We start from the raw sequence: 12,606 nt of genomic DNA, 5'->3' as shown, positions 1-12,606 counted from the left end.
GATGTATCATGTGAATCACATGTGTTTCTGATTGTGATAGTTATCTAATATCTTAATTCTAGTAAGGTACTTGGGTATTCAAAGTCAAACACAAGGTATGCCAACCTGGCTTGCATTAGCTGATGCAACATTGACCGAAAATCCTTCTGGTGCAACCCATTGAGCCAGTAATTCCTTAGAACTGGAGCTGACTAAACTAAAATACTTAGCAGTAACCTGCCAAGAATAAAATTAGTAAAGTAGCAATTGCAAGCATAAATCTCAAAAAATAGGCAACAATCTGAAAGTTATTGTCTAAACAAGACATTAAAAAAATAGACAGATGAGTCATAAACCTGTATAAGTTGATCATGGATGGCATTTTGGTAACACAGAGTTTGTGTTTGTGAATTAAATCCTTATATATCAATTTCTTCCAATACGTTTTTGATACCCATTGGCAAGAAGCGTGTCTTGTTTATAAAGGTAACTACCAAGAATGTGTCATAAGGATCATTGGATGAAGATTTTAAAGACCATAATCTTTTGTTGCCTTAGAGTTCTACTGAGGCCTGATTACACATGAAGAAAACTTTGAACAGTGTAACCCTAGCCACAGGCATAATCGATAAATTGAAATGGGAAATATCACACCTGCTCAGAAATTTCTACTCCATTTCGAACTGTCCGAATTGAACCATCTTTGTATGCGCTGGAACAAGTAATTAATTGGCCTTGCCCCTTTCTTATCAAGATTGATACAACAAAAGTCTATAATTGGTCCCACATTCACACATTGTTCAAGAACTCCAACAAACGGTCCACTCCCATCAGCTTTATTATTCAATTTTATCAGCTGTTAAGAACAATAACATGTTTAGGTACATAATACAGCACCACTTCCCATAAAGATGGAATGGAGAACCCCAAAGTTTTCACAGGGTCCGAATGACGAGGTCACACTAAAACATGAAAATGTGGTCATATTGTACATGCAGGCATGCTCATGTACACATGGGATGAGTGTATTTTTAGGTAACGTGTCATGATAAAAGATCATGCATTGACACCCTTGTAAGTAAATAGATAGCTGCAATTTAAAGTTAACATCACTAAACTGTGAGTCACCAAATTGTGAACATTGAATATAAACAACACCATTATCCATACACGATAATGTTGATGCAATTGATGTCTCTCCCATGTAGTAATCAGTAACCCTGAATGCCACCACAATGTAAACATAAAAATTAAATGCAGTGATTACCAATTTATTTCAAGACTCTGGAAACTCTGAATTCCACTAATACTAGATGGATTGATACCTTCCCTGTTCATGGGTAACTACAAGTAAATGCAGACCACCACTATTGTTGCCAAATAAATAGCGAGAACCATCTGCATCGACCTGTCCAACAGATTCAATGATAGACTGCACACAAAAAAGGAGTTTGAGGAGCAAGTACAAATGATTACCGAAGTGAAAATAGTGTGGGCAGACACAGCAGAGTACAGCTGCTAAAAACAAGAAAAGAGCCTTGCCTGTTTTATAGACAGAGCTCTAAAGGTTGTGGCCTGAAGTAAACTATTGTTATCTCACCAATAACTATGACACCCCCTAGTGGAGCTGGTACAGGCATTAACAGATTAGCACTGTTGTCGAAATTATTCTGAGACCAAAGGACCTTAAACAAATCCATCATCCTGCAATGCAACTTCATATGTCTTAACATGTCTTGCACCATTGTAGTCCTGTACATGGAAACAAAAATCACTAGGTTAGTTACTAACATGGCTGAAATACCCATAACAAATATGCAAATCAAGGGGGCTAAAGAAGAACGGTCGGCATTACAAAATTCAAGGGATGTTCACTTTATGCTACATAGAAACAATTACATGTAACATCTTCAATCACACCCTGCGTCCAAAATCCGCATTAGTTCGCTTTGCACGTTGAGCAGACTCACGTTCGTATAGTATCCCACTTACACTTTCGTCCTCGCTTCGTGTAAAAAGGGTTAATTCGGGGATACCACGGTTAGAGCACCAAGGCTTATAAGTAAGCCCTCACCCACCTAAGCTTCCAAGGTGGTGCTAAACCACCGCTACACATCCACTTCTGAATCACATGGGCCAAACACACACTACTACCAGGCTTTAAACGGGCTGGGTGTTACACCAAAATTCAAGGAATGTTCATGCAGAACAATAGACATCAGCCAACAAAATATAGAATGGATAGAAGTTTCCTACGCAAGAGAAAAAAAAGTCTCCCCACTTTAATAACAAGAACACAAAAAATCAACAATGTTGATTATCTAGTATAAGATGTTTAAATACCTACATTTTTCTATAAAGATAATAAGATGGGTTTCACAATATTGTACAAACCGAACGATCACTAAATCTAGAAAAATAACGAAAATTATACATTCAGGCCCCTGTTAAATGAGAAATTACAAACTATGTACATCTTCCAAACCATTAACGTAGGAGTAGAGAGAGGAAAAAAGCTGCAATAAATACACTCTTCATTTACTCAATGGAAGCATATTGCGAAATAGCGGATCCTCAGATGATGGACAAAAGATGTGAAACAAAGGACACAGCTTAGATGCTCTGGGGGTTAATTATTTAACGACACATTCTTGTGTAGGTGTGAGCATAACTGGTAAATGAGTACTACTGTAGGTATGTCACAACCATAAGAAATTTGATGTCCAATACTAGAAGTTCTTCAAACCTGGCACATCCAAGAGAAGAGGACTTAATGCACACAAAGAAAACAACATTCTCTCCGACTCTCAACAATCACTAATAGCGAAATGGTCTGCTGAACAAATGCTTTGTGATTTTGTGAATATAAAACTCTTAATAGGAAATATAATTGCTAGCAACATATAAATTAGCTTGAGTAAATAAAAAATATTGCATCAGACCCCAAGTATCGAAACTGAAAGCACAAGTGAGGTGGCAAATATCATAATTGATTTATAGATTACAAAAAAAATATTTGAGGGAAATGGAAGGTCATTAATGTTACAATGTAAAAACTGACACATGGTTACACAATAATATATCAATAAACAATACATATGCCATTTACTGTTATTCTATAATTTATCAACTCAAAAGGTAACTGGAAAAAGAAAATGGAAATCAAAGCAATAGCAGTAAGGGATGGCTAGTGATTAAAAAGTTGTAGCATCACACATTCATATGAAAATTGGATATCTTCAAGCAGATAATGAATTATTTATCTACCTTAAAAAGTAATTGAATATATAATTATATATCAGTACAGTACCTGATATCAAAAGGATAATCCAGGTGTCCTTTGCTACCAAATGGTATAACCTGGAAATAGCCATGGTTCCACTTATTTGACTTCCAAATGGTAATTGGACATTGTCACTGTTTTCCCACTGCTTCAATTTTTGAAAGAAGATTTCCTTTTTACCCTTGCTTGACCTAAGATTTGAACCTGGTCCAAGCCTTCAGACTTCCAAGTCCACAACACCAAGAACACATCTTAGTGGTACCGGTTTCCATTCATTAGTTAAATCTATTAACTTGTTTATTCAGATAATTAAGTTTTAGCATAACCTGAAGTAGCCGCATGGCAAACTCAACAAAAAAGAGTTCATACAAATAACTTGCCTTAAACATGCCATCATATATGTGGAGACCAATCAAACGGCAGTGAGCATCATTGGCTCCAATCTACATTTGAATTATACAATCAAATCATAAACACCCCACTAGGATTACTTAGCAAAAAAGGGGCCCATCTGTCTGTCAACAAGAAACGCATAACTGAGAACTGCACAGAACACAAATTGGAAAAATAAATGCTTCTAATCTTGAATCTCAGTACCTGTCCCTTGTCCGTGTGGCGTCCAATGTAATTATAAGCATCTCCCTCTGATCTGCATATTATATACTGATTGTCCTTTATTCAAATAAACAAAAACTGCAAACAAAATTTTCATTTGCAAGATGACTTTGCTCTGATAGCTGGTGGGAACTTGATACAAGCCAATACCCAATGTAAAGATGCAGAACCTCGTAATCATACATTTCATAAAAAACTAACATACTGAAACATTTTCCCTGTCTACTGGACCAACAGATACTTAAATTGAGCAAAACCTTCCCATGGATACTCACTCCTAAGGTGGCAAATGTTAAATTTATAGCTCCTCCAAGGATAATGAATTCTATGAGAGGCTAAAGGGGGTGGGTTGGACTTTAAATTCCGTCCGGCAGTCAGGTCACTATCACATGTATATGTTCGTTAGAACTATATCACCATATGGTTGCAGGAAAAATACTGTAGCCATGGACATATTCACTATCTACTGATGAAGGAACTTAAGACAAGAATCAAATTTAACAATTACAGTCTATAAAATAATGTGATTACGGAGAGACCAAACCTTGTAAGAAGCTGACTTTCTCCCATCCCAGTGAAGAACACAATATCTGTATCTTTCCATACAAATGAAAAGGGAATCTTGAGCTTCATCCTAGGAAAGGGAACAGAAGATCTTAAGATTAATTCTACAACAAGAATATCTGAAGGCAGGGAGATCTTTCAACTTTTAGGCAGCGAAACAGAGTACAAACTTACACAAGGATGGAAGAGGTAAATTGCTGCAATTCTTCCATACGCAGGTACATCAAGCATAAGCTGGTAAGGAAATAGAAGGTAATAGTTGCAAGAATATCATGTAACCAGTTGATCTACCAGAACAAATTCTAACTAGTCAACTTGAAAGCATATCAGCGTTAATCTGAACAACAATAGCCATCGTGAAAACCCTAAATACCACCTTTTCACAAGTAATGACAAGGCACAGTCTGTCAATATTCATAACAGTAGATAGGCTGCGACCAGGCGTGGAACCAGGGACTGATCACATGTAGGGCTGAGTTAGCGTGTACTTAACCATTTTCAGGAATTTACACAGTAAATTTATAAGATATAAGTGGGATTATAAAGCTAAGCCTAGGGCTTAAGCCTAGTTGCCCCACCCTTGATTCCGCCCTGCCAGGGACAGAAGCAATTGACATATTCTGGGGAGGTAAATGTATCTGACCTGGCCCTGATGAGTGAGCAGATAAATCTTCCTGAAAGTTGTTATGCAGTTAACCTTTGCCAAAAGAAATTAAAGGGCGCCCATAAAATTTTGGAGGAAAACAGAAGGCAAATACAGTAAAAACATTAACAGAAACACAATCAATCAAGGTTTTCTTTATACAAAGTTGTTTTAATGCTTCACCATCATCACATTAGCAAAAAAAATTAAAGAAAAATTGTAGCCTAACATCCTCTCCAACAGAACCCATATGCCAATTACTAATGAATCCAAATCTCTCCACGAACTAACAATTCCAAACAATGAAACAAGCACACATAATAACATAACAAATACACGTGGGAGCTCCAATTGTAACGCTTGTGTTAAATTTGACACGAAACCCACCCTAACCAAATCTGGGTCGCCCCCCAAAAAAGCTACAGAGCTCCTCCAGCTCAATGTAGTACGATCAACTTAGCACGAAGGCAACTAAACACCGAATCGATCATTACTTGCTACCGTAAACATCGACGAACAGATCTAGGGTTTAAGCGGAGCAAAACATACCCCATGCGCAGCCGCAAAGTAGCCGGGCGGAGGAGGAGGAGGCGCGTGCGTGCGTGAGCGAGAGAGGCAGGAGAGCGAGCGCCTACGAGACGATGGGGGTTGAGGAGTTGAGGTGTTCGGGCGCGGTGAAGCTGCCGACGCAGGAGTGGGTGAAGACCGTCGGCTTATGCGCCGTCACCACGTAGTTCCACGACCTCGTCGCCATCGCGTCGCCGCGCCCGCCGCCCACCGGAGGTCAGGAGAGCGAGCGCTTACGAGACGACGGGGGTTGAGGTGGTCGGGCGCGGTGAAGCAGCCAACGCAGGAGTGGGCGACAACCGTCGGCTTGTGCGCCGTCACCACGTAGTTCCACGACCTCGCCGCCATCGCATAGCCTCGCCGCCCCGCCGCCCACCCACCGGAAGTCAGGAGAGCGAGCGAGAGAGCCGTTGGAAGCAGCGAGCAGTGGTGGAAAGAGTTAATTAGTTGGTGTTTAGATTAAGAAAGTTTTTAGGAGAAGTGTTACGTTAAATGTTTGACTGGACGTCGGAAGGGGTTTTCGAATACGAATGAAAAAACGAATTTCACGGCTAAGCTGAAACCGCGAGACGAATCTTTTGAGCCTAATTAATCTATCGTTAGCACATGTTGGTTAATATAGCACTTATGACTAATCATGGACTAATTATGCTCGAAAGATTTGTCTCAAGATTTCTTACGTAACTGTGTAATTAGTTTTTTGATTTATCTATATTTAATGTTTTATTTAGGTATCAAAAAATTTAGTATGATATTTTTGGAAAAAAATTGTGGGAACTAAACAGGCCTTATTCCGGCGTAGGAAGGAAACCGTGGGCACGCCGGTCGAGCTGCGGGGTTGTCTTGTGGACTTGTGGTGGTGGTTGGGCGAGCTGGGCTAAGCCCATGGGCCCGCATTAATTGGGCCGGGCTGTTTAATTTGGCCCAGAAGCAAACAAAATACGGAGGCGGAGAGAGTTCGAGTAGGCTCGCCTCAACCGTCCGATTTCCCAGCTGCTAGCCAGAAGTGGCCGATGAACGGCTGAGATACGTCCGCAGCTGGCGTCCGACGTGGCATTTTTTGTGGCTCATGCATTTGATCGCCCACCCGATAAGCTGGCCACCATTGGCCACATCCCGATTCCTCCTCTGTTCCTGCAAAAAAAAAAAAAGGCACCAAATTGCGTGTTTTGCTGTGGATCAGAGCAGAGGAGGAGGAGGAGGAGGAAATGGCTGCCGTCCTAACAGCCGCCTGCTCTTCGCCTTGCCTGTCCCGGCCACCGGCGAGCAGGCGGCGCTTCACGGTGACGGCCATGGCGCCGCAGAAGAAGGTAAGCTACATTATCCTCCAGCTTGTGTGGTGGAAGTAAACCGGAGAGACGAGACCAAAGCGGAGTGCATCATCGATGGCGGATTGGGGGGTGGGGTGCAGGTGAACAGGTACGACGAGAACTGGTCGAAGCAGTGGTTCGGGGCGGGGATCTTCGCGGAGGGGAGCGAGGAGGTGGACGTGGACGTGTTCAGGAAGCTGGAGAAGCGGAAGGTGCTGAGCACGGTGGAGAAGGCCGGGCTGCTGTCCAAGGCGGAGGGCCTGGGCCTCACGCTCTCCTCGCTCGAGGAGCTGGGGCTCCTCTCCAAGGCCGAGGACCTCGGCCTCCTCAGCCTCGTCGAGACCGCCGCGGGGGCCTCCCCCTCCGCCCTCGCCTCCGTCTCGCTCCCGCTCCTCGTCGCCGCCGTCGCCGCCGTCGTCGTCGTGCCCGACGACTCCGCCGCGCTCGTCGCGCTCCAGGCCGTCTTCGCCGCGCTCCTCCTCGCCGCCGCCGCGGGGCTCTTCGTCGGCTCCGTCGTCCTCGCCGGCCTGCAGGAGTCGGACTGAACAGTAGCCAGTGCGCTCCCTTGTTGCAGAGTTTCGTCAACTAGGACATACATGTACGTATTAATTTACGTATTTTATACGGTGCTTAGCATACTACATCCTATTATAATAAGATGTTTTAGCTTTACTTGATTTATCCATAAATCATAAATACTCCCTTCGATAAAAAATATTTGTCGTTTAGGAAAAAATAGTCAAACTTCTAAAATTTAACAAGAAATTATTTTTAAATGCTTAGTTTAAATAAAAGACTAATGCTCTATAAAGATTCTCCTCGAAAAGTACTATCATAAACATATTAGGTTTTATAAATTTAGTTTAACACAAAATTATTTCTCGAAGTTTTATAGGTTTGATCAAATCTTGTCATAAACGACAAATATTGTTGATCGGAGGGAGTATATTTTATATATGTATATAGATTTACTTTTTTAAAAACAGGGTTTTGAAGCCTAATATTCATATGAATTTAAAATAACTAAATTATCTTATAATATAAGAAAACGGAGGTAACAATAGCCTACTACGGAGTTTCTGGATGAAAACAGTGGAATTCTCGAGCAATTTGAGGCTATTCTCGATTATTGTGTAATGAGGAAAGGAAAGTGAAAAAAGAGATAATGTATCATTTTTACGCTTATCGCCGTATATTTTGAAATTTAATTTTATAATTGATTTTATGATTTTTGTCATCGAGGTTTATTTCACCTCTTATAAACCTAGATATAAAGGTTTTACTAATAAAATTTTATTGCTTTATTTTTTCCATAACTTATTAACTATAGCTCAAACAATATGGGATCATTGTTTCACTTTTTGTTGAAAAAGCCAAACGATATATTTGCAAACAAAAAATGATTTATAAATAAAATTTTTATGTGTGTTCCTAGTGATCTAAAAGTAAATGTTAAAAAATAAACTACTAATAAAAAACCTTAAAATCAACTTTAAATTTAAATTTTGACTTATAAGTATTTATAAGTATAAGTAGAAGCCAACCGAGGCTATCAGAGCGCTTGTTGTCCAGGGCTTTGCGTCAGACAATACAAATATGCAGCTGTTACGTAAATACCCCTCTTGACTGTTACATAAGCCATTTGATCTCTCCATTAATTAATATTTACTCACGTTTTTATACTATAAGATATTTTAATACTAACCGGATTCATCCATATGTTAATAAATACTAGTACAATATATATAACATGTTATAATGTGAAATAAAAATGATATCATTATGATAAAAGTTGAGTTGATGAATAATGATTGAAATGGGAAAACATGGGAAAAAATTAATTATGAATTATTGCGATTGATTGAGGCTTCAAACAAAATTAAATGAGATAAACAATGATGTCATAGGACAGAGGGAGAGATCATGGACGAGTGAGGTCACATATTACAACGCAAGCATGTGCTTTAATTTGTTCGCTGGATAAACTCGGTGAGAAGGGTTAGTGACAGCTGCATTATTTATCTCAGCAAGCAACATGCACCAAAAGTAGTGAATATTAGTTTAATTTATCACGTGTTTTCCTTGCATGATTGCAACTTTTCCGCATGTAAGTTTCCTGTCACTTGTGCCCTATGACCGAGTCCATTATAGTTAGGAACGATTGTATATTAGAAAAAAAATGATCACAAACAAAGAGAACTTAGCGACAAAAGTAAATTAATTATAAAAATCTAAAATGTGCTTTGGATTATCTGTTGTGCACGTCGACCGTGCAGTGTTGTAGGTAACATGTTAAGTATCTCATCCGGGGAGCATGTTCGCATAAATGAAACTCAAAGGAATTGACAATGCCCGCACAAGCACCAGAGCATGTGGTTTAATTTGACACAAAGCAAAGAACCTTATATGGACTTGACATAGTGGAGCAAGTGGTTTAATTCGATGCAATGCAAAGAACCTTATATGGACTTTGAGATGCAGAAGACCAATCATACTTATGCTACCAATCGATTCATACTGTCTCCATTCCAAAATATATATATATTTAGAATTTAAATCTTACTCCATGATACAAGGATTTTTAAAATTATTTATAATACTGCATCAATCATTTTCTGATAGAGTATTAGATATTACATACCTTATAATTATGGAAACAATCATCTACATACCGAATGTAATATACTAACTCTGTCCCATAATAAAATTATTTTTCGATTTATGTACCCAATGCTTTGACCATTCGTCTTATTTGAAAAATTTGTGCAAAAACTTTAAAAAATAGTCACGCATAAAGTACTATTCATGTTTTACCATCTAGTAACAATAAAAATATTAATCACGAAAAATTACAAATAAGACGAAGAGTCAAAACATTGTATCTAAAAACTGTAAAATGACCTTATTTCGGTACGGAGGTAGTAAAAGACAAACTAGATATAGTTATGACTACGAGCAATGGTACAAGATGCTATGGATAAGAACAACTCAACTTAGTCTAATCCGGCTACAACTACAACAATTTTAACCGTATACGGCAATAATATCCTCCGTTCTACTTAGAAATGAGATATCACATGCTATAAATACCCCCTCTTGGCTGTTACTTAAGCCATTTGATCACTCTGTTCATTATAATATTTACTCATGTTTTATATTATAAGATATTTTAATGTTAATTGGATTCGTTCATATATATATATATATATATATATATATATATATATATATATATGGTCTTACAATATGAAATAGAACATTGATCCAGATTATCGGGAGATATAGCCTTAGCCGCCTTAGGTTGCAGACTATAATTTCTGCCCTCTCGACGAAATTTGTTGGTAGGCTAGGTATACACTCATCATACATTTTCATTGTCTATAGCCTATATATAAACTAGCTTAGCGCTACTGCCCACTCCGAAGACTTGAACTAGTGTAAATCCACCAAATTTTCTTTATAGTTGCATTTCATGACTACCCTTTGTACCATAAGGTCATGCATCATCCGAACATCGTAGTCGGAACATGAGAACCGACACTTCCTATTCAAATTTCTTTCGATCTTAGCCCCACCTAACCTACTGACTCTATTTTCATTTCATATTTATTGAAGAGCATCGAAATCTTTTCTTTTTAAATTTAGTCTCTATTAAACAATTTAAAAATAAATATATTTTGTAATGGTCCGACTACATTTACTAAGTTGACGAGTAAAACCTAAGAATTCACTTGTACTTCAGCATTTCCCCCGCTTTCCTCGACAAAGTGGACAATTCGTTGTTCACAACCAAGATACCAGTGCTGTATTACATAAATAACTACGTAAGTCATCTCTATCGGATCGCGTTCGTCACCCCCGTTAGTTAACTTATCTCTTCTTATTTTTTACACGCGCTTCCTAAACTGTTAAACGGTGTATTTTTTATAAAAATTTTCTATAGAAAAGTTGTTTTAAAAAATCATATTAATCTATTTTATATTTTTTATAATTAATAATTAATTAATCATGTATTAATCTATTGCTACGTTTTCCGTGCCAAAGATAAGTTAACTTACTCATACCATGCCAAACGCGGCCTCAGAAGGATGTCATCTCCCTTCTTATACCTCCTAAAATATAATTTAGATATGCAACTAGATAACTATAGTTGTTTCTAATTATACTTTGGGTGGAGGAAATACTATGAAATGGAGAGAGTACTACAATTGCTGAGTCCATTCCTCGTACATATCTTTATCTTGTCAAAGGACTGGGTAAACCGTAAACGTCAATGTACTTAACTTGCGCTGTCAATTTCCTCGACCTACTGACGAATGCAATCACTACGCTGTAGTAATATTAATGCTATAGTTTAATTTTTTTAAAAAGGGTTATACTTATTTTTGACATACTACAGTAGTACCATGACTGATTCACATGCCCTAAAAAACCAAATTTCTGAAGATGAATCTACTGTGGTGTCTAGATTTATTCCTAAAAGTTGGACCTTTTTTAGAGATAGAAGTAATATATTAGTTTTTTAGTAGGCACGGGTAAAAGATTCTTCGGCAGGGCATCTCAAAACCATAGCTTTTCAAATGTTTAGGGGTTGTTTAGTTGTTATTTATATATTGACACAGTTTTTCATATTTAAGATTAGACAATTTTGACCAACTGGACAGTTGTTTGTTGCAGTCATAATTATGACAAGATTCAATTTCAAAAAACATGTTCGATATGTCAATGACTCACAGAAGTATAGCAAGATCCCCTTCAGCTTGTTATAATATGGCTAACAACCACTTGTTAGGGATAATAAAGACAAAACGGAGACACGGATTTAACGTGAAAATCCTTGTGAGGGAAAAACCATGAACGTTAACCGATAATAACTATCATGAGATTACAATGCATGAGAATACAAAGGACCGTTACACCCTTCCCATACAGCTAACAAGAGATATATTTAAGGAAAAATCTAATAGTTCTAATAGAAAAAGACTACAAGTCCTATTAGATTCTAGGAGTCCTAAAGGAAAAATACTAGGAGTCATATTAGGAAACAAATAATATAATCCAAAATATATTGATTTGGATCATATCTCTAACAACACCAATTTAACCAGCCATAAAACTTTTCTTAGCACATGGTAACAAAATATGACGGTGACCAAATAACCTATTACTAACTTATGAGAACAACCATAACAGTTATGTGAAAAATAATGTCACAGTTATATTCATACCAGTTATGTGGAATGTGAGGTACCATGAAAAAGAAATAATTACAAACAACATTAGTACCAGTTAGTTTACTATTAGAAAATCAACTAATTTCTACGAGTATGATCGCTGCCCCCAGATTAACTTTAGAACTTTTGAATTATAGGAATACTGTTAGGTTTTCTCAGCTGTATTGCAATTTTAATTTGAAATGAAAAATTACAAGAAAACAACCCAAATCACCCTAAACAAATACTATGCATCCACCATATAAAAAAAAAAGTCCCATAGCCGCAACACCTCAACCCTCCCTCCCAGCTAGCCGCTCCCAGCCTCGTAGGAGTTGGCAAGCCTCCTTGGCCTATCCTGTCTTCCTCCTTCCCCCTTCCCCCTTCTTTCCGTGCCTTTCCCTATCTCACCTCCTTATCAATCATTGCCTT

The 12,606-nt window shown here is 38.2% G+C and overlaps 1 protein-coding gene across 1 annotated transcript; it reads left to right on the top strand.

The window, feature by feature from the left end:
* The first annotated feature begins 6,769 nt into the window (after positions 1 to 6,769).
* Positions 6,770 to 7,662, top strand: LOC102717842. The gene is made up of 2 exons (XM_006644250.3): positions 6,770 to 6,961; positions 7,063 to 7,662. Exons 1-2 carry the CDS (start codon positions 6,860 to 6,862, stop codon positions 7,504 to 7,506), a joined length of 546 nt encoding a protein of 181 aa, XP_006644313.2. The 5' UTR covers positions 6,770 to 6,859; the 3' UTR covers positions 7,507 to 7,662.
* Positions 7,663 to 12,606: the final 4,944 nt, after the last annotated feature.

Source organism: Oryza brachyantha, chromosome 1, assembly GCF_000231095.2.
Source record: "Oryza brachyantha chromosome 1, ObraRS2, whole genome shotgun sequence".
Taxonomy (NCBI): domain Eukaryota; kingdom Viridiplantae; phylum Streptophyta; class Magnoliopsida; order Poales; family Poaceae; genus Oryza; species Oryza brachyantha.
This window is presented reverse-complemented; position numbering and strand designations above follow the sequence as displayed.

Bases quoted from the DNA above. Each gene is read 5' to 3' on its own strand.
- LOC102717842 (XM_006644250.3), top strand. From the start codon at position 6,860: ATGGCTGCCGTCCTAACAGCCGCCTGCTCTTCGCCTTGCCTGTCCCGG. The intron at 6,962-7,062 runs GTAAGCTACATT...GGTGGGGTGCAG, and splicing joins CCATGGCGCCGCAGAAGAAG to GTGAACAGGTACGACGAGAA.